Raw genomic sequence first — 22575 nt, 5'->3', positions numbered from 1 at the left:
AATGAGCATTAATGGATGTCTCTTTTTTTAATTTCTTTTTAGTATTTTTAGTAGAACATTAAAGGAAGGTGTAGATGTAAAATAAGGGGTGCTAATGTACAAAAACAAGTCACACCTTCCATGTGACATAAAGAGTAGGTGTAGATGTAGTTTTAGGAGGTGCCAAAGTAGGAAAGCAAGTCACACTTCTCATGTGACTTGTTTTGGCGCCAATTTTGAATAGTCTAGTTTTTGAATTGTGCCTTTTCATTTTCAGCCCTCTTCTACTATAAATAGAAAGGCAATGCTCATGTAAATTTATAATTAGAAATTGAAGAAAGGAAACTCTACTCAAATTGAGAGAGAATTGTGAGAGATTTGATCTCCTTCACTAGTCTTATCTTGTGAGCTTTGGAGTGCTTCAAGTGGCGGCAACTTGCACTCATCTTGGACCTTTCACCATCCAAGTGGCGTGTTCATCTCCTCCAAGTCTTCATCCAAATAAGTTTCTTCTTCATTCCATCTCGATTTCCATTTCTAATCATGTTTTAGCCATTCCAATCGGTTGTTTTTGTTCCTTTTGTGTTGTTCTTCAATTTCCATCGATTACTCTTGTTATTCTTGTGTTTCCTTTTCAATTTTGCACTTGTAGCTTAATTTGATTTGGTATTTGTGCTTTCAATTCCTTGTGTTGTTTTGGTTCAATGTGGAATGGCACTCAATCTTGAATTTGGTTCATCTATTAGAAGGCTTTGTACTTCAATGGTGATTCCTTAAGTTCCTCCACTTGTTCCTAATTGTTTGTCCTTGTTTCCAACTCTTAATTGTTGTCATTCTTCACATATATTGTTGTGTTCATATTTTGAAAAGTGTCTATGTTTGATTCAACTCACATCATGTGGTATCTAGATCTATGGTTGTGTGCAAAATTTTATTTTTTGAGTTGATTGGCACTTTAATTCTGATTTTGTGTTAGTTGTTGTTTTCTTTTTGCTTTAATTGAGTCTTTCTTGCTGTTTTAATTGGTACAAATTAATTGTGATTGAGTCATTTTGCTTTGTGAATCCATATAGGTTTTGTCAAAGTCATGTTTCTCCAAAAAATGTCATCAATTCTATGTAGTACTTTTATTCATAATTTTGGTTGATTGATTTTCTTTGAGTGCAGTTTTTATAATTATGTTTTTGATCCTTTGCTGCATTTTTTCTTTTTAGAATTGAGTTCATGCTTGTTTGTTACATCCATACAAGTTCCTACACATCAATTCCATTGTGTCTTTGAAGTTTCAATTCTGTTTTTTAATTCCAGAATAGGTTTCATCTGTTTTCCAGTATTTGTGCTAATTGAAATTGCTTATGAAAATTAATTTTGTTGGATAAAAATTCTGAAGTTCTGGATTTAAGTAGTTTGAAGTGTTATAAAAAAAGTGGAAAAAGCAGTGAATCAAAATTCAAAATACAGAAAAAATGATAAATAAAAAACAATCAGTGTGCAATTCTGGCGCGGAAAAAATGGTGACGCGATAGTGATTTTGAAAAATTTATCACAATTAATTGGCGCACTGTTTTTGTGTGATTCCCATGCCTAATTTGAGATAAGATCTTGAACTCTCAGTGGTTTAATTTTCAACTTCCAATTTGCATTATCTAGTTCCAAATAAATCTTTAAAGTCACACACATTTTATACAAAAATTCCAGTAGTATTGTTTTTTGGTTTTCTTCATCTTATTCTCTATTCTTTAGGTTCTCTTTGAGTGCTATCTTTTCATTGAGTGCCTTCTTTTCTTGATTGTCTTTTTCATTTCATATTCTATTCACAGTTTTGTCATCTCTTTTACTTCCAATTTGGTTTAGCTATTTCTTGTTTACACCTTTTCTTGCTTGTCTTTTCTTGTTTCCTCAAGTTTTGTGGTGTATTGTTCTTTGAGTAAGTGTATTTTGCTTTGGCATATTTCACTTGAGGCTCATCCAATCCACAAGAGAGGCTTAGTTAAGGAAATAAATATTTTCTTGGAGTGGTTTGAGTGCTCTTTTACAATTTGTAGCAAACATTCTTTTATTCTAACAAGTTTTCTTTAATTGTTTGTTCTTTGCGTTTTGTGTTTGTTTGTTAATATGGATAATATTTCAAGTGGTGTATCTTCCAAAACTAAATCCTATCACAAAGCTCACCTTTTGGAAGAACTTGTGGAGGTCAAGAAGCAAATTGTCCATAAATATGAGAAAATAAGCCAACTTTCCAAAAGACTGCAAAGACTAGAAGAAGTTCATGCAAGACAAAATCAACAAGATGAAGACAAAAGGAGTTTGCACAATTTTTCCTAAAAGCGCCATCATCACCAACCACAACAACAACATTCTTTTAATTTTGTAAAGTTACCTAGTTTTCATTGGTCTAATGATCCATCTTTGTATTTAGATTGGGAAGCTAAGGTTGAACATATTTTTCATGTGAATAAGGTCACCGAAGACCAAAAGGTTAGGTTAGCTTCCTTAGTTTTCTTAGACTATGCCAACCAATGGTGGCACCATCTTGTATTGGACATTGGGCTAAACAAGAGGCCGCCCATGGTCTCTTGGTATGATTTAAAGGCATGCATGCACACGAGGTTTGTTCTTCCTTCTAGGAAGGAACACTTGTTGAAGTTCCAAAGGCTTCACCAAGGACATAGGACGGTAGATGAATACTTTAAAGATTTTGAAACAACTTTGACTAAAATGAATATGCATGATAATGAAGAGTCAAAGATAAAACGGTTTGTAAGTGGTTTAAAAAGAGAAATTAAAGATTTTGTAAAATTACATGAGTACTCTTCTTTAAAGAAAGTGGTTCGCCTAGCCATCAAGGTGGAATCAAACCTTTTGAAAACAACTTTCAAAAATACTCATGATGATGGTTTCTACAACTCTTATAGGAAGGATGCATACAAAATTTATACTCAACATTCTCCTTCAAAATTTTCCAAACAAACCACTTCTTCCCAAAAAGTTTCTACCCAAAATCCTTCTACCCCTAAGTCAACCACCAAAACTTCAAAAACTAAATGTTTTAAGTGTTTAAGTTTTGGGCACATCGCTGCCAATTGTCCCCTCAAAAGATCCACATTGTTAAATGAGGTAAAACAAGACCACCTTAAAACAAAAGCCAAAAGTGAAAATGAAAGAGAAAAAGAAGGTCATGATACAATGGGTCTCATCCCTTCAGCTCCAAGGTGTTTTCCTTCCTTATCTTTTTCATTTCCTAAACATTCTAAGTACTTGACATTTTTGTTTAAGAAGTTTAGGGATGCTATTCCAAACCCTCCTAAAGGTTCTCACCTTTTAAGAGGCTTTTTCACTAAATATTTCATCCCAAAATCTTCTTTCTAAACATGTCTTGTTGCTAGAATTCAACCATATCATCTCCCTAAACTTAATGAAAATAAGTTTGCTTCACCCCTACATTCTCCATCTAATGTGCGCAAACTTACTCTATTATTTGCAGGCCTACTAAATTCGTGGACAAATTCTTTCGCGCCTGGGGAGCATGATGTGAATAAAAAATACATGAAGATGACCAAGAATGCTATACTTGAAGGGTCATCTTAACAATCAAATAAAGAGGTCATCAATAGGAGGAATGGTCAAGGACCACAACACTTGAAGTTCTTCTTATTAGTGTTCTTAATATGGAGGCCCAAGCCCAAAGCCCAAGCCCAAACTGAGGCCCAAGCCAACACATGATTTCATCATCCATCATGCCTTAGAAGAAAATAAGAGTAAGGGCACAAACATTAATAAATGAGCATCAATGGATGTCTCTTTTTGTAATTTCTTTTTAGTATTTTTAGTAGAACATTAAAGGAAGGTGTAGACGTAAAATAAGGGGTGCTAATGTACAAAAACAAGTCACACCTTCCATGTGACATAAAGAGTAGGTGTAGATGTAGTTTTAGGAGGTGCCAAAGTAGGAAAGCAAGTCACACTTCTCATGTGACTTGTTTTGGCGCCAATTTTGAATAGTCTAGTTTTTGAATTGTGCCTTTTCATTTTCAGCCATCTTCTACTATAAATAGAAAGGCAATGCTCATGTAAATTCAGAATTAGAAATTGAAGAAAGGAAACTCTACTCAAATTAAGAGAGAATTGTGAGAGATTTGATCTCCTTCACTAGTCTTATCTTGTGAGCTTTGGAGGGCTTCAAGTGGCGGCAACTTGCACTCATCTTGGACCTTTCACCATCCAAGTGGCGTGTCCATCTCCTCCAAGTCTTCATCCAAATAAGTCCCTTCTTCATTCCATCTCCATTTCCATTTCGAATCATGTTTTAGCAATTCCAATCGGTTGTTTTTGTTCCTTTTGTGTTGTTCTTCAATTTCCACTGATTACTCTTGTGTTTCCTTTTCAATTATGCACTTGTAGCTTAATTTGATTCGGTATTTGTGCTTTCAATTCCTTGTGTTGTTTCGGTTCAATGTGGAATGACACTCAATCTTGAGTTTGGTTCATCTATTAGAAGGCTTTGTACTTCAATGATGATTCCTTAAGTTCCCCCACTTGTTCGTAATTGTTTGTCCTTGTTTCCAACTCTTAATTGTTGTCATTCTTCACATATATTGTTGTGTTCATATTCTGAAAAGTGTCTATGCTTGATTCAACTCACATCAGATTTTGACCTACCTCGAGTTGGTTAGAACAAAATTACTTTGATATTTGCACATGTCATTGTATTTCATTAAGTTGTTGCTACAACAAAAGTACATAATAGGAACATCTTTCCCCTCATGTGGCAAGATTCCCTAAGACCCACCAAACACAATTATTTTTCATACCACACACTAAGTTATATGAACTTTTTTCAACTCTTACCACCTGATATTTTTTTAATACGAGTAGAATCAAGATGTCTCCTTCACAAATCTCCAAGTCAATACACAATCGTAAAATCTTAACATAGTATTCTTTCATTGAAAATAATTATGTTCACACCACACCATATGCTATATCACAATCAAACCATCATAGATTTCCATTCATACATATACATTTAACTCAATTAAAATGCTAATAAATTGAAATTTATCATTCATTACATTATAAAAATGTTCAAATATAATATATTAGTCAAATATAACAATATAGTGAAAGCCCAAACAAATTTAATTATTTAAATTTAAAAACATGTTTCTTCTATGTTTAGAAAACACTTTTTCGTTCAACCAACTATTGACTCAATGAATTAAGCATGTGTTGCAATCCAATTACCATTTTGCTTGTCTAGTCAAAAGTATCGTACACCTGACAACTTTTAGTCGCTCAACGACTAAACCATTGATAATTTTTATTTAAATAGCTCGTGCAACGAATTTGACTTATCTAATGACCAAAATTCTCGAATTTTCAATTAAGTATTGCTCGCTCAACAACTCTACATGATTCAAAAAATTTACAAAATAATGAAAATGTCCTAACTGTTTCAAACTAAGTTTTTCACTTCATTTTTATGCTCACGTTGAATAGTTCACTTCAAAATAACTACAACTTCAATCAAGTGGTCTTATTATACAATATTTTAACACATAATTGATAAACACACAACTATTTCATTAATTTAAATCAAACAATTTCATCTCAAATTCAAACAATATAAATTCATGGACAAAATCATTTTTAGCAACCTCGTCACTTTCGCATCAATATTATTTACTCAAAACTTAATTAACTTTTTTACTTGTTTAACTTGATCAAATTTAAACTTTCGATTTTAATATTATCATATGAGAAAATTAAATATGTAGATAAAAAACTCTGATAAATTATCGAACATATTCTTATGATTATAGGCTAACAAATATTTATATTTGTCCTAAAACCACATGCATACTAAGTTTATAAGTTTGAATACTTTTAATTATGTTTATATTAAAAATAAATTATTTTGTTAAATATTTTATCATTTAATTTTATTGTTATCTTCTAATATTTAACTTGATGAATTTGTGTCTTTCTTCCCTATTATTTCTCGATAATAGACAATAAAAATTAAAATAACCGTAATAATAAAACTTAGAAAACCGTTGAACCTAAATTAAATCATCATAATAACTTTTACAATAAAAGACAGCGTTAATTCATGCAGTTGAACTTATTAAGAAGACGTTACCTTTTAAATTAAATTATGTTGGCAGGTTCTTAAAGCGAAAGCACACAACACGCCAACAGGGTGACAAGTCAACAACCTTTCTACATCTGGAAATTACATTTTAAGATTTAGTTATAGAAAGAAATGAGATGGGGGCGGAGTTGTTAGAAAAAACGGGGGGAAATATTTTGGCAAGTAATGAATAGCTGCAGGAGTCAACGAAACGTGACACCAGCATTCCGTGGACCAGTTTGTTTAAGTAGGACTGAGTAAATCCTACGTTCGTTGATTAGGGTTTTGGAGCAGATTCCGTTCACCGTCATTGCAAGCACATGGCGAAGGGGAAACATGCGCATACCCGCACGCAGGGGAAGAAGTGGTCAACATTTTCGCTCTTTTTGTGGACGCTTTTCTTCCTTACTCTTATCCTCGTCGTGCTCCTCGCTCTCGGCATTGTTTATCTTCCAACTACCGAAGACGATTTTCCAACCGTAGATCTCGCCGCCTTCAAGCGCAAGACCTCTCAAAGGTGCTATAACTGTAAATTCCTTCATTCTGCTCCGATTGATTTCGATTTAGATGATAATGTGTTGATTCGTAATTGTTGCTTCCCGAAGCGGTGAAAGTATGGTGGAAAAAACGGAGCAGTGGACCGAAATTCTGTCCTGGGAGCCGAGAGCGTTTATCTATCATAATTTTCTGGTCAGTTTTCGTCATCTACTTATGGATCTGCTACTTGTCGTTCTTTAATTTATAAATTTTGTATAGCTAGAACTTACGCGTCTGTGAGTATCTTAAACTTTTGTGGATGCGACACGGCGTTCTTAGGTCATGAATTTTTTGTTGAACCGTTGAGGTTGCAAATATTTCGTTCCTTCTATGTTTTTCTGGATGATCAAATTGTTCAAGTATAGATTAGAGGCTAAGTCTATGATGCTGATTCCGTATCAACTATTAAGGAAAATTGTGGTGTTCCAATTCTTTGGTCGTGATTTTTTTGTTGAACCGTTGAGATTGCGAATATTTGGTTCCTTCAATGTTTTTCTGGATGATCAAATTGTTCTAGTATAGAATAGAGTGCTAAATCTATGACGCTGTCCATCACTGTATCATGCTGCATCCGTATCAACTATCAAGGAAAATTGTGGTGTTCTAATTGAAATTTCTGTAAGCATTGCTTAGGCTCAGGGAAGACTGAATTATAAGTGAGATCTTCTGTGTAGTTTGGGATAAGAAAATTCTGGTGTTCGTGTGTAATGTTCAGATTTTTGGTTAACTAAAACTTGCTGAAACACATGGGGTTTTACCGAGAGATTTTGTTTTTACTGCTGTAAATTCTGGCAGTTGCAAACAGTTGGAATTTATATTTTATGCAAATGTTAATTTTTCTTATCATTTGAAGCAGTCGAAAGAAGAATGTGAGTACTTGATTGAACTTGCCAAACCTTACATGATAAAATCAAGTGTTGTTGATAGCAAGACTGGGAAGAGTACAGAAAGCAGGTTTGACCTTTTATCTTGTCTTTTTTAATGGATCCAATAATTGTGGGTTGCATTTTTGTACACCTTTTTGAGACACTAGTTGCAATTCATTAATCTAGATATCCCCTGCTTGTAGGGTTCGAACTAGTTCAGGAATGTTTCTGAAGAGAGGAAGGGACAAAGTTGTTCAGGATATAGAGAAAAGAATTGCTGACTTTACCTTCATACCTGTAGGTATGAGTTTTATCTCTTTCCTTTTATTCATTAATTTTAATTCATTAACTGGATATGTTGCATAGCCATACAAAAGCTATAGGTATACCAATTGCTTGCATTTCACGTTAAGCAGAACTATAGTTTTTTACATAAAAGCTCTTCAAATGATTTGCATCTATCATTATACCTGAAAATCATAATTATCTTAAGATGAGTTTTCTTGTTATCGGGCATTCTGGCCTGTTTTGCCACTTTTCCCCATTCAGATTGGGGGTTAAGATTGGGGTGATAGATTCTATAGAATTCATGAAGTCGGGATGTTGGAGTTAGTTACAGAATTAGTTAGGTGATTATAGCTGGAAGAGCAAGGGTTTCACTTGAATAGTAAGAGTGATAGAAGGAGATGTATTAAAACTTGTTAGCATTTGGGGACTGAGCTTTTTGTAGAAAGTGAAAATACTCGGAGGAGAATTATCCTATTTTTTGTTGTCATTCAATATGTAACAACTGAAGCATGATTTCTCTTTCTTTCCTTTTCCATCTTCACATCTCTCTCTAAATTCCCATGCTCTGTTTGTTGGTCCCTAAATTATTATAGCAATACAAATAAATTTTCAAAGATTGAAACTAGGATATTTCTTCTTTTGAAGAATTTATTTGATGCCTTGCATGCTTGTGGAAAAGCATAATAATATTGTGCAAAAAGGAAATTGTTTTGTATATAGGGGACAGAGATCGTAATCAGAGTATTTTTTAATGTCATAATGAAGTTGTCTCAGTACCTTTATTATTGTTAATCAGAGATTCATGACTTGGGAGGTCCATGGGGGAAATGGAAACACAGGAGGTCCTGTCAGGGTTTGGTATAGGACTCCGCTGAACCCATGCCTAGCTGGACTAAGGCCCACTGTGTATTGATACGTTATGCATATGTATTTGTCAAAATGTTTTATGTTTGCTACTAGCAGTTCCTATCCGTGGGCATGATTTGACTATCTATTTACTATTGCTCAACTTCAACATATTCAGAGAATGGAGAAGGACTTCAAATTCTTCATTACGAAGTAGGGCAAAAATATGAACCTCACTATGATTACTTCATTGATGAGTTCAACACTAAGAATGGAGGCCAACGTATTGCTACAGTTCTTATGTACCTGTAAGCTGTCATTGTCTTTCCAAATTATGTTCTTGCATTACGATTTCTGGTTTCTAATGGATTTTAGATTGAAACATGATATTTCCCTTCGTTTTTTTCTGCTTCATCTGCAGTTCAGATGTTGAAGAAGGTGGTGAGACTGTATTTCCTGCTGCCAATGCAAATTTTAGCTCTGTGCCATGGTGGAATGATTTATCCCAATGTGCTAGAAAGGGTCTCTCTGTGAAACCAAAAATGGGTGATGCTCTGCTATTTTGGAGCATGAGGCCTGATGCCACACTAGATCCATCTAGTTTACATGGTTAGAAACTGTTCAAATTTGTCACCAGATGGGCTGTAAATACAGACTGTTACTATAGAATGTCAAGCTAAAATTTATCCATATTTGAGCACATTCAATAGTGAGCCATTTTTTTACATTTAGGTTCAGATTGGTGTATGCATTCACTGCTGCTGTTTATTCTTTTGCATGCTTGCTCTATTTCAGGCCTATGAGAAAATTATAATGAATATGCATTATATATGAACCCTATGTTGAGAGTATTCTGGCCATGTCGATCCATACTTTTTTCTTACCACTTACTAGTGGAAATTAAAAGCCACATGCCACTTATTCTATTCTCACAATTTCTTTTGGTTCCAGGAAGGCAATGACTTGTAAAGCTAATTAAAAATTTATCTTTGCTTCCAGGTGGTTGCCCAGTAATTAAAGGAAATAAATGGTCTTCAACAAAGTGGATGCATCTTCACGAGTACAAGGTTTGAGCCATCATCTTTGCAGGTACTTCTAGACACCAGTTATGAGCCTATTTTTTCTCTTGGAAATAGTCACATATAATCTAAGATAACTTTCAGATGAAAAGTTCAGAGAGAATTTCATTCCTAAAAGTTCTGTTGCATGGAAGCTTGACTTCATTCATTCATTTTAACTTTTAACAATTTCCATCCCCTATTCCCCCGCCTTATTCTAGACCGGACTTCCCAATTATATATAATTAATATATTAGCTATGTACCAAAAAAATTGTCCATGGAAGGTCAGCCATTGTGTCTCCAAAATCAATTTTTAGCCTTGTTCTGCAAGCATCTCTCACCGTATATATGAATGTTCACATACTAAAGACTGTAGCACCTTACTGTGGTTGTTGGATCATTGAACCTCCTCAGTTGACACATTTATGTCAGATATTGTTGAGCACCTGATGGTTTTGTATTTGCAGGATTAATGTGGTAGAGTGAGATATTTCATCGCTTTTTTGAACTGGAGAAACACAGGCTCAATGCATTCATATTAACCTCTTATACCTGGTGATGCTTTCATTTACTCATGTGCGCCAGTTTTCTTTACATGTAGAATACAACCATTTGGTTTCTCTTTCCCCGTGGATAGATAATTAGGTGTTGCTGAGGGGAAAAATAGTACATGCTAAGGATTCGAGTTATAGTTATAGTCTTGATAGAGTTTTAAAGGGAAGATGTCTCTGGCTCACTAGGGAGTGATGTGTTGAATACAAGTAGATATAATTCTGTAATTTAGCATAGTGAAAGGATAGTGCATTGGTCATAGAGATGTTTTTGAGAAGGTGCTATATTTCAAAAGAAGAAAGAAAAAAAAAACACATTTGGAGAAGAAACAAATTTTAGTCTGTAAAAAAGTTTATTTTTCCTGCAGTGTTGGTGTAATTTTTATTATGTATTGTTTATTCGTTTAAATAGTTCGTAATTAAGTCACTATTATAGTCAATCTCATTTATTAATATGATTACTGTGTTGCATAACTATAATGATATTTGTGCATAAGTAAAATCACATTCACATACTTTAATCGTTATTATAGAATTTATTTATTGTCAATTTTATTTTAAGTTATTGTTAAATTCTAGGGTAATGTATAGTTAAATTTTATTATAGAATTTATTTCTCTATTTGATTCCCGTTGACTCACTGGATTTCTCCGAATTATAATTTCTATGCTTCTTACGGGTTTGAAGTCCTCGTAATTGCATCCTTTTCAAACGATAGTTTGGTGTTTACGTGGGAAAATAAAGGTAGAGGTGGGCTGATTGGGCGTACTACCTTCACGTCGTTTCGATTCTTATCAACGACAGAAAAAAGAGGTTAAGGACAGCAACCTAAAAAGGATATCTCAAAAATTAAGGGATAATATTGGAAATAAGGACCACAAATAAATCCCTACCCTGCAAGTTTGAGTATTTTTAATTTGGGCAAACGGAGAAGGTTTTTTACAGAGTGGGTTAATTTTTCTTCCATTTTACTGAAATGATTTGGTTTTGAAAAAAATTATAAAGTATGATAAGTTGTTACAACGTGACATTACTTTAATATGAAAGAAGTCGTATAAAAAGGTGACAATTTTTATCGTATCAAAGTAAGAGACTTTAGTATTGAGTACAAAATTTTGTTAACTTACATAATTTTGATTATTGAATTTTTTTAAAGATTATATTAAAATGTTTAGGTGGCAAGACTTTGGATTTATTAATTTCTTTAAATAAAAAGGTTGTTCTTTTAAAAAAAATTAATTGAATTATTAATTTAATAAATTTAAGAAAGATTTACTTTTAAATAAAAAAATATTATTAAAGCCTAAAACTTAAACTAAAAGTCTAAAATATTTCAAAAATATTAAAAAAAAATATTACTAAATGGTTGACTTTTGAAAATCTGGTTCAATCTCATTCTCAACTTGGATGACATTTCTTCTGTTATTTTAAAGTTTTTTATACAATTTTTTAAAAAATTTATCAAAAAAATTTGGTAGATGATTTTTTCGTTTTTACAAAACTTTTTTAATTCTATAAAATTTATTATTTAACAAATAAACAAACTTTTTAATCTGTATTAACATTTTTTATTTAATACATGTACGATGTTAAAAAAATGACTTTCAAAAGTTCTATCTACTTTGTAATTTTTTCAAAACCAACCTTATTTCTATAAAAAGATATAAAAGGGAAGAAAAGGTACCCCAATCTCATAAAAAAATTGATAGACAAGAATGAGTATGCTTTTTAATTTCGACAGACTGACAAGAATGAATATGTATTATCTACTCTATTTCTGAGTTTATGCATTTTTAATTTATTTAATGTTCTGTTTAAAAATTTATATAATTATATTTTTTTATTGGTATTTAGTATTAAAAGGGATAAAATGTATGTTTTTTTAAAATTACAATTTTTTTTAATTTTATATTTTGAAAAGAATTATTTACTAAATATTTGGATAGAGTTTAAATGTAGGTATATGTATGTCTATTTCTTGAGATGAATCATAAATTTTGTAAGTGTTATTCTAGTTTTAAAAAATTTCAAGAAACTTTATGAAGCATAGCTTTACACATTTTTTTTATTATTTATACTTATATTTCAAATAAATTTTATTTAAGAATTTGTTTTGCATTACACGGTAACTAATAATTTTATTCTCAAGTTATGCATTGAACTTTCTTAAATCGAAGTGAATGTGTCATAATTTTTTTTTTCCAATCTTCAAAGATTTGATTTTTTTAAATCAAGAAGCTCCTTAAAAAAACAAGGAAAGACACTCTTATTAACAAACATTCTATTTGGGTAAATAGCTTAATTAAACTCTTTCCGTGAATAAGTGTTTATTACGCACACAACTATCTATTAATTTTAACAATCAAATGGTTAAAGCAGTTTTACATAGAAATATTTTTCATAAGTTATTTTATACAGTTTAACTTGTGAACAATTCTTTTATTTTTACTAAATTATTAACAAAAATTTTCCAAACAAATAAGTTTGTTCAAAGATAAATTAAATAAAGTTTTTAGAAACTCCTTCAAATATGACCTTAATAAATGACTAAAATTAATATTAAAATAGAAAAAAAATACTTAATTATTATGTAATCAACTTAATAATAACTAAATAAATTGCAAAATTGAAAAATACATGTTGGATCCCTTTGAGCACTCCAGGCTGATATTGACAATTATTGATTAAAACTAAAGTTCTCTAGATCTGTGACAAAAATTTATGATAACATTTTTAATACACTCTTTGTAACAAATTCTGTATTATTGGTTACAATTTATTAGAAGTTACAAAACCCTATATGACACTCAATAAAAAGAGTTAGCCAAATTTGTAATTTTTAATAAAAGGGGTGTGCATGACTGACGGTATTCTCAAACTCCAAATCAATATTTGGTTTAAAGATAACTATACCTGACCCTGAATAGTTATGGAGGTCGAAGAATAGTTGCAGTGGCAAGTAAATAACGTCCCCTGTGATTTGCTAAAATGAATTAAACCTTCAACCAATAGTTAAACCGTTGCTTCCATCCAAAATCTCCGTGAGTTGGTTTATGTGAAACACCTAAACTTTAACCAATTAGAGTTAGTAAATAATAGTGGGAGTTAGATAATTTCCATGATATTACAGCTTCTAATCTTATTATTGCTACACTACAAAAATAAACTTAAATTAGAGGTAGCAAAACATCCGTTGTACTCTGATGACATCCTCATGATTAGGCAAGATGTAATGCCAGCCAGTTTTTTTTATAATTTTTTTTATTTTAATATATATATATATACATATATATATATGTGTATATAATATGCATAACTATATAAATATTTTTAATTAGTTAATTTATGTATTCAATTGAATAAATTTAAAAAGTTATTATTCTTACATATTAAATTCTTTTATTATAATTAATAATTGAAAAGTGTCAGTTATTTAAGTTAGAATATTATTGTATACTTACATATTTAAATAATATAATATAAAAAAACTAATCTTTTAAACTACTTTTTCATTTTAACTTTTAATAAAAAAACAGGTCAACAAATTAATATTATATATTAACTTAAGACATAATATAAAACAGATTTTATATGCATTATCATCATTTTACACTTTATTTTCACTGTACATAAAAATAATAACGGAAACACACACATACTTTCTTCACCAGTGAAAACATAACATACTTTATTTACAGCTAAAACACATACAAGAACAATGTGTTCATCTTTAAATTTTACTGAATAATACAATTTAAAAAACTTTAAAAAATGGATAGAATTTTAGAAGAATGATTTTAAACAAATTTGATAGTGTGCAGTCATGTCAATTTTAGAAGCATTTGTAGTCATCTTTAGAAAAAAAATGTATGTAGTTTCCCAATTTGTCTTATTTATGTTATTAAGAAAAATATTTTTTGTAACTATTTAAGAAAACACATACAAGAACAATGTGTTCATCTTTAAATTTTACTGAATAATACAATTTAAAAAACTTTAAAAAAATGGATAGAATTTTAGAAGAATGATTTTAAACAAATTTGATAGTGTGCAGTCATGTCAATTTTAGAAGCATTTGTAGTCATCTTTAGAAAAAAAATGTATGTAGTTTCCCAATTTGTCTTATTTATGTTATTAAGAAAAATGTTTTTTATAACTATTTAAGAAAACACATACAAGAACAATGTGTTCATCTTTAAATTTTACTGAATAATACAATTTAAAAAACTTTAAAAAAATGGATAGAATTTTTGAAGAATGATTTTAAACAAATTTGATAGTGTGCAGTCATGTCAATTTTAGAAGCATTTGTAGTCATCTTTAGAAAAAAAAAATGTATGTAGTTTCCCAATTTGTCTTATTTATGTTATTAAGAAAAATGTTTTTTATAACTATTTTTGAGTTCACTTTTGGATTTAAATTGTTTTATGCTTTACTAAATAATAATAATACAAAATGATTATATACAAGAAAAGGTTAGCATAGCACTGCTCCAGTAAAAGATGACAAAATCAGTCAAGGTGATTTTCACATTACAAAGAAGGCCTAAATAGACTCCAATAAAAGAGAGTAGGTTGCATGATTGTTTGTCATGTGAAAAGGTGGAGAGGATCCAAAAAGGACATTGGAGGATATTGCCAAAGGAGATCTCTAACTAAATAATATTTGGTTTTCAACAATGTCAATGCTTGATTCATGTACGCCTAGCGAAATATGACTTATGTTTTTTCACAAGGACTTCAAAAATAGGAAAAAAAGAAAGAAAAAGAAATATGACTTATGTTATTTCACAAGGACTTCAAAAATAGAAAAAAAAGAGATGATTTATTCTATAAGTTAAAATTTAGAAGAAAAAAAACTATATGAGAAAGTTTATACGAATTAATTTATGCGTGAACTCTGTAAGTACTTGTGGCGTAGTTCGTTTAAATAGATAATTTGACTTTGTTGTTGTTCAGTCTCTCTTATTTCTGAACATCATAAAAAAAATGAAAATTGAAATAAAAAATAAAGAGCGAAGAATTATAAAAGAACTACTAGTATTATGTAAAAGCAGAATGATGCACAGAAGTAGACTTTTATCTAATAATAGTCTACAGATATGAAAAAAAGTATAGCGAAGTAATTTGACAAGTAGAAGCTGCTTACAAAATATGAATGCAGAACCCTCGTCATAAATTTGAAGGCTTTGAGAAAGAAACGCTCTCACTACCAATTCTACGAAGCTGGCTCAAAATCTCATCGAAGTCTACAGGGGGTTCACATGAAAAGTGCACCTGCTCCCCTGTATGGGGATGCTGAAACCTACAAAAACAGAGGAATAACGGCAAAACCTGAAGAAGTTTGTAATGAAAAGAGATAAGAAGCAAGGTTTAACAAGTCAATAATAGGCTTTTATTTTCTCACCCGAGTGTCAAAGCATGAAGGCAAGGCCTATCTAGACTAGAAACCATTTGTACAATTTTGCCATGCAAACTGATGGGACTTCGGGGCCTTAGCAACGACAAGACCATGCTTTTTGTCCCTCCATACACCTCATCGCCGAGTAAAGGTACTCCCAAATACTTAGCATGAGCACGGATCTACAAAAGTAAATATGGATTGTTTTAGGATGTAAATTATTAGCAAGTTCTAGTGGAATGATATTCTTCAAAAAGTTAAATGCGATGAGATATTTTTCTAAAAAAATATTGGTATCTATCATTCATTTAAAATTGTGTAAGGGGCGTCTTTGGATTTCAATTGGAACATTCAAACATCTTCCAGTTTTCAATGAATTCTTTGGCAACATGTTTGATACTTTTTCCCAGATCCAGTTAAAAGTAAAATTCACCTTAAACTCTAATTGAAGTGAATTGCTTTTTTTCAACTCCAATTTAGCTCTCCGAAGTTAATTTCCTAACGGAAATATTTTTGTAATAGAAAGAAAGGACAGATAAGCTCTACTTAAAGTTACACCAGAAAAATCTGCAAACATGTGAAAGACCCAGTGGTGACAGCTCTCAGATCTCCCAAACTGCCACTTCACAAGGAATTCTGCAAACCTTCCATTAAGACTATGGGAAACAGACATATGGCCATCCAAAACCAAATCAACAATTACTGTATAAACTAATATTAGAATCTTAAATATCTTCAGTCCAGTTTACTCACAAAACAAACTCCTTTTTTGTTTTCCCCAGTTTAAAAGACAAATTCCCATGGGGAAGATTCATGTGTTTTAGATGATAGCATGTAGAGTCTCAACATCTTAAGATGATTAACTATAAAAGTTGACTGAAAGTTGTTTGGGCAAACATATAGGTTCAAACTAGGTAAACTAGTGTTTAATATACGAGCTCATCAGGAAAAAAAAATGTAATTTACCCACGCATCATTTCTCCGAAGTTATGCGTCATTATGTACCTGATGAGTTCGTCCAGTTTCCAACTTCCACTCAACCAATGAGCAACTTCCCCCAGCAAGTATCTCAATTACTTTGTACCTGACATATGGTAATTAATAAACTTTTAGATGAAAACGTGCTCCTGGCGTAGCACTTACTATAAAACCTCAAATATACCTGCCCTCATGGGCATCCTGCCACTTAATAAAGCACACAAAGTGAAGTATTCAATTATTTTAGTTTTGATCGAATTTTAATGGAAAACCCCATGGATCAAATATATTTTAGATGACAATTGCCAGTCACATAAGTTAAACTAATTGGCAAGCTCGCGTGGATTGAATAATAAAAAATTGAAGTTTATGTCATGTAAATATGTGAAGTATTTTATGTAAATATTTTAATTGATATGTTTCCAATTTCACAATAGTCAAATATGATCGGAAGCAACTAATATAGTTCACATTACTTGGCAAATAACCAAATAAAAATGAAGTGTAAAAGGACCATAAATCACCTACTAGCAGCATGACGGGCCTTTCTAGAATTAACTGGTCCAGCTACAGCAGTCATACGTAACCGGTTATTAAGATCACGGCCAACTGGAACATCAACGCGCCCAGAAATTGGCCTGGGTACCCCCGCAGTAAGACTAACATAAACCCTCTTGATGGTACGTTGCTTAAATTGCTCTGATAATTTCATATGAGAATGCTCATCCTGATATCAAAGCATACGAATAGCAAGAACAAAACCAATGTCAATCTTCCAAAGAATAAACAATTTACTAAAATTGGGTGCTGATGCAAGGTTTTGAGAAAGTCCAAGAAACCTTTGCCACAACGAGTAATCCACTTGTGCCTTTGTCCAATCTGTGTACAATCCCTGGGCGAATTGATGACATAGACGGTCTAGAATGTGACCCTTCACAAGAACTGGCCAGGGAGCCATAGCTATTGACCTCATCATCACAATCTTCTGTATCTGAAAGACCTTCCTCTTTAGAAAATTCAACATTTGGAAGATTGCAATGGTGAAGAATGCCATTGACAAGCGTCCCCGACGTATTTCCAGGAGCTGGATGCACAACCTAGGTAGTATACCAAATAATGAATTTGGCAATTTCAGTATTAGCTGATAATAATAATGCGTTGTCAATATTCCTTAGATAACTAGAAATTGGAGTTAAAAAGATAGATAACTAAAATTTACAAGTTAGGTTCGGAATTACCATGTGTGCAGGTTTATTTATGACTAGAACATGCTCATCTTCATAAACTATATCCAAGGGTATATTTTCTGGCACAGCCCTCAACTTCTGCAACTCTGCGATTGTGCATTTGATCTGATCCCCAGCTTTGACGTTGAAAGAAGCCTGCTCAAACATCATCAATTAAAATATGTCACTCCTCTGTGAAGCTCAAAACAATTAAAAGTGGAAGACTGGACAATGATTAAAGCTACGAAGGGATAATAAAGGAATCCAGTTATTTCTAATGAAAAAAAAAATTATGGTTAATCAAGAATTGTAATCCCCGCAACTCACCAAAGCATATTGCTCTGGTTGATGCTTTGATTTCTGAAAGTACCAAACAAATACAAGTGTCAAAAATATAGTCAAGGGCATATGTTTGAGACTCTTATTGGAATCAATACATCCCTTTTTCATTTTGATTGTCATATGAAACATATAAATCCTTTTGTCCGCATATTCGGAAAAAGCTGTCATTAGACTCTGAATATTTTATCCAACAGCTTAATGAAGATGGTAAAAATTTTTGGATTCAGAGGATTGTTCAGAATCACGCAATGAGAAATAATCTCTTCTAGCATAAGCACATCCACAAATAAGAACACAAATACAACCACTTACCACACAATAAATTTAACATGGTTTGACACCTCAAGTCCTACATCCATGAATACTTGACATGCAATTTTTGTCAGGGTAAAATTGCAAACTCTCTCATGCAACTTTTACAAGGATAAAATATCACCTTCTCATGAAAATTTTATAAGGATAAAATTGCAAATCTTCTCTTAAGGTGGAATCTCTCTCCAAAGGAGATCTCTCCAATGGGCAACATGTTGACTCTACTCATGCCAAACTGCTCCTCTTTCTCCATTAACTAGAACCTGAGTTTTGATGCACTGTTGGGGAATCACACAGTGGGAAATAATCTCTTTGTGGAAGCACAACCACAAATAAAAACACAAAACATAATAAATTTAACTTAGTTCAGCACCTCAAGTTCTACATCTACCAATACTCAATAAAAGTATTAGTACTTTAACCTGCAATTTTTGCCGGGATAAACTGCAAACCCTCTCATGACATATAACTATTGAAATCTCATATACATCCAAGAGACTTATTGAGTTGTGCTGACAACACTCAAATCTATTTATTTTTATAATAATTTCCCACTTTTCCCTTTTTCATATTACTTAATGTGTAACTTTGGTAAATACCCCACAAAAGAATATATGCTCCGTTCACCAAAAGTCTCACATATGGGACTTCGGTGAATACCACTGAAGAACAACAAGGATAACCGAAGAACATATTCATGATGGAAATCCGCAAAATGGATTTGGCTCTGGGTATGCAATGAGTATTTCCTACAAAATTTTGAGGAAAAGGATTTCTAAGCACTTAAATACCCAGATTTATTATTTAATAATAGTTTATTAGTATAAAATTAAAAAAATTATATGCTTACACAATAATACAATAAGTTGATAACTGATCACATTTCTAAGAGATTGTACACTTCTCATTTCAAAACACTAAATCATATTCCCGTAATTATGTTGCTCAATGTTCTTATGGCCTCGTCTTCATCTAGTTTCAGGAGTAGTCAGTCATGCTTCAATCCAGCATGACGTTAAATTGAGTTAATAGTACGTTTTAGTTAATTTTATTATTAAAATAGTCATTCTATTTTATTAGTTTGTCAAAAATAGAGTACATTAAAAGGAAAACATATTTCATTTAACTTACAACAGTCTGATAATGAGTGTGAATATAGGTATACAAGTGCACATAGGTACAAGGATGGACACTAAAGTTTCTACTTGCGCAGGTATGGTTTTCACGGACGGCTCTTTCTCCTAAAGAGGGGATTGCAGTATAGTACCTAGTCCAAGCTCTACTCATCCCAACGTAAGAGTCATGAGTAATGGTGATTCCTTTAACCCTCTGATCGCAGCAAAGAAAACCGGCATTACATATTTAAGTTTCAATTTCAACTAGGCTATCATTACCGAAACAAAGCGCCTCCAGTATCCAAAAACTGGGAAATGGAATATTTTCTAAAAGTTAGACACTGCACATTTTGTATTCATGTATAAACCACGCATAAACAGGATATCTTCCACAACTGAAAATATATACATTATCAGTGCACAAATTGTCAAATTCAAATTAACACTCGCACACACAAACCGAGTTGGTAATCTACAGGTAACTGCAGTTTTTCCTAGTGCTGCACAAAACGAACGTAACAACAGGTTCAGAATCTAGTCCATGAACGCGGCTCTGAGATTACCTTATCAACGACACGACCGTTTACATGAACGAGTCCCGATTTGATACTTGATTGAACGCGTGCTCTACTAATGCCGTTAATGCGGGAAGAGATCCAACTGTCGAGTCTCAGTTTTGCAGATCCTATTCTGCTATCCACAGCCTCCTCCAACCGCAAACCGGAGAAGTTCAATTTTCTCTCTCCATCGGAGTCTGAGTCGCCGGTGAAACCAGAGCAAGCGCTCGCTATGGTAGAACGAAATTTATAGCTCGTAGCATAGAGAAAGAGTGAAGAAGGTGAGGTTCGGAATTGGGAATGGAACGCTGTGGATGTTGAAACGCGGCAACATCCACATGAGTGAAACGATAGCATTTCTATTCGATTGATATTGTTCCCTTTCCGTTGAAGAGTGGAGTAAAAACTGTGACGGAAAAGTTGAAACGACGACGTGTACTTGGGTTGGGCCTAACTTAAGTCCATAAGAAGAAAGAGAAGGCAGAACCCTTGTCGACTATTGCGCATGAAAATAAAAATGGAATTATGTTTTGAGTAAGGCAATGTTTGAATTAATGGAATATATTTTTTATTGTTTCTTTTTAAGTTATAAATAAACATGAATAAATTTACTTTTTAAAAATTTTCTCAGGAATAATTACAATATTATTTTACTACCCAATTACATCTTGTTTAATATTAAGAAATTTATTCCAATTTAATACGTGATGACAAAAAAGAGAGGTACACACATCTTGATGAATTTTATCTTTTCAAATAAAAAACTTCAGACTCAAGTTCTTTAGAACTTGCCTCAAGGGTAGACAAACAAATATTGACGTGAGAATATTTGTAGGTAAAATTCCTAATAACTATTAAATGAGTATCCTTTATGGTTACATGAGAATAGATACAAATATTGTATTTATATATTTATAAACCAAATGAATTTTTTTTTTTTTGTAATATCTAAATTTATTGATAGTTGTAAATGTTTGGCACCTCGGTCCAGGTAGGGGCCGATCCAGAAAAGGTAACTAAGATAAAAGATAAAAAGATATTTTATCTCTTGTGATAATATGCAAGTTAGTTATATATTAATTTATTATAAAATAGAACCATGAACAAAAGAGTAAAAGAAATGCAAAAGATATGAGAAATGAATATCTCTTTTGCATTGAAATAAAAACAAATAGTTTAAATATGTACAAGTAGTACACTCATTCTAGCTCTAGCTAGAAAAAAAAATCAATCAATAAATACTAGAATCATAACCGAAGACAAAATAAATGTTATTCACCTCTATAAAGATAAACAACTAAGAATTAGAAAAGACAAAATTAATATTAGCATCCTTTATCTTTAATACTATCCCACAAACCACAAGCTGGGGAGCAAATATTGATGAGACCCAGCTTGGAACAAATACTCTTAAAAGATTGAGGACTTAAAGTTTTGTATAAATGTCAGCCAATTGCTCGGTGGTGGAAATGGGAAGCAAATGAATAAGACCTTTCTTTAATTTTTCCCTAACAACTTGACAATCTATTTCTATATGTTTCGTACGCCCGTGAAATACTAGATTTGCTGCAATGTATCTTGTTGAGTCATTGTCACAATATAAAAGAGATGGTTGCTCAAAAGGATATTTGAAATCTTGAAGAAGATAAGTTAGCTATTGAATCTCACATGTAACAGTGGCCATTGCCCTGTATTAAGCTTCACAAGAACTCTTTGATATTGTTCCTTTCTTCTTTGATTTTCAGGATATGAGAGAATTCCCATGATACACTAGAAATAGTCACTGATTATCTTGAATCACTATAGGTGCCCCAATCACTACCACAAAAGGCTTTGAGATGAGCTGATGTGTTGGAAGAGAAAAATAAACCAAGACTCGGAGCTCCTTTAATATATATGAGAATTCTAATCTCTGCAGTATAGTGAGCAATTGTAGGCTTAACAAGAAATTGAGAAAGTTGTTGCACATAAAATGTTATATCAGGTCGGGTATTAGTGAGATGCATAAGTCTTCCAATCAATCTTCTGTAGGCATGAATATATGTGAAAGGAACACTTCCAGTAGAAGAGAATTTTTCATGATTATCAATAGGAGTGAGTGCAGGTTTGTAGGCTAAAAGATCTACATCTATTAACAATTCCAATGCATATTTCTTTTGATTCACCATTATTCCTTTCTTACTTTTTGCTACTTCTAGACCAAGAAAATATCTTAAATCCCCAAGATCCTTAATCTTGAATGTCTGATTCAAGGCTTGTTTAATTTGAACGATATCTTCTTTATCATATTCTGCCAATATTATATCATCCACATACACTAATAATGTTGTAAAAGATCCTTCGGAAGAATTAATGAACAATGAATGATCATTCATAGATTGAGTA

The 22575-nt window shown here is 32.2% G+C and overlaps 2 protein-coding genes across 14 annotated transcripts; one reads left to right on the top strand and one right to left on the bottom strand.

The window, feature by feature from the left end:
- The first annotated feature begins 6138 nt into the window (after window positions 1-6138).
- On the top strand, window positions 6139-10627 carry LOC137820366 (putative prolyl 4-hydroxylase 3). 2 transcript variants are annotated; one of them, XM_068624419.1, is made up of 8 exons: window positions 6139-6629; window positions 6718-6802; window positions 7506-7603; window positions 7719-7816; window positions 8828-8957; window positions 9071-9258; window positions 9649-9738; window positions 10177-10627. In XM_068624419.1, exons 1-7 carry the CDS (start codon window positions 6433-6435, stop codon window positions 9720-9722), a joined length of 870 nt encoding a protein of 289 aa, XP_068480520.1. In that variant the 5' UTR covers window positions 6139-6432; the 3' UTR covers window positions 9723-9738; window positions 10177-10627. The 2 variants fall into 2 exon arrangements, 1 of the variants encoding a protein (XP_068480520.1); XR_016515409.1 differs by lacking the exon at window positions 10177-10627 and having other exon boundaries at window positions 6206-6629; window positions 8600-8957.
- Window positions 10628-12886: 2259 nt separating this feature from the next.
- Window positions 12887-20629, bottom strand: LOC137820365 (Pseudouridine synthase family protein). 12 transcript variants are annotated; one of them, XM_068624416.2, is made up of 9 exons: window positions 20197-20625; window positions 18192-18224; window positions 17877-18020; window positions 17478-17735; window positions 17163-17365; window positions 16666-16744; window positions 15667-15842; window positions 15409-15564; window positions 12887-13324 (listed from the first exon to the last, which is right to left on the bottom strand). In XM_068624416.2, the coding sequence occupies exons 1-8, from the start codon at window positions 20545-20547 to the stop codon at window positions 15432-15434; spliced, it is 1377 nt and encodes a 458-aa protein (XP_068480517.1). In that variant the 5' UTR covers window positions 20548-20625; the 3' UTR covers window positions 12887-13324; window positions 15409-15431. The 12 variants fall into 12 exon arrangements, 4 of the variants coding, with proteins under 4 accessions (XP_068480517.1, XP_090151001.1, XP_068480516.1 ...); XR_016515403.1 differs by lacking the exon at window positions 18192-18224 and having other exon boundaries at window positions 16627-16744; window positions 20197-20624; XR_016515407.1 differs by lacking the exon at window positions 18192-18224 and having other exon boundaries at window positions 17167-17365; window positions 20197-20624.
- Window positions 20630-22575: the final 1946 nt, after the last annotated feature.

Source organism: Phaseolus vulgaris, chromosome 9 (genome assembly GCF_051622355.1).
Source record: "Phaseolus vulgaris cultivar YP4 chromosome 9, ASM5162235v1, whole genome shotgun sequence".
Classification (NCBI taxonomy): domain Eukaryota; kingdom Viridiplantae; phylum Streptophyta; class Magnoliopsida; order Fabales; family Fabaceae; genus Phaseolus; species Phaseolus vulgaris.
The sequence above is the reverse complement of the archived record's forward strand: the minus strand, read 5'-3'. Positions and strand labels throughout refer to the sequence as shown.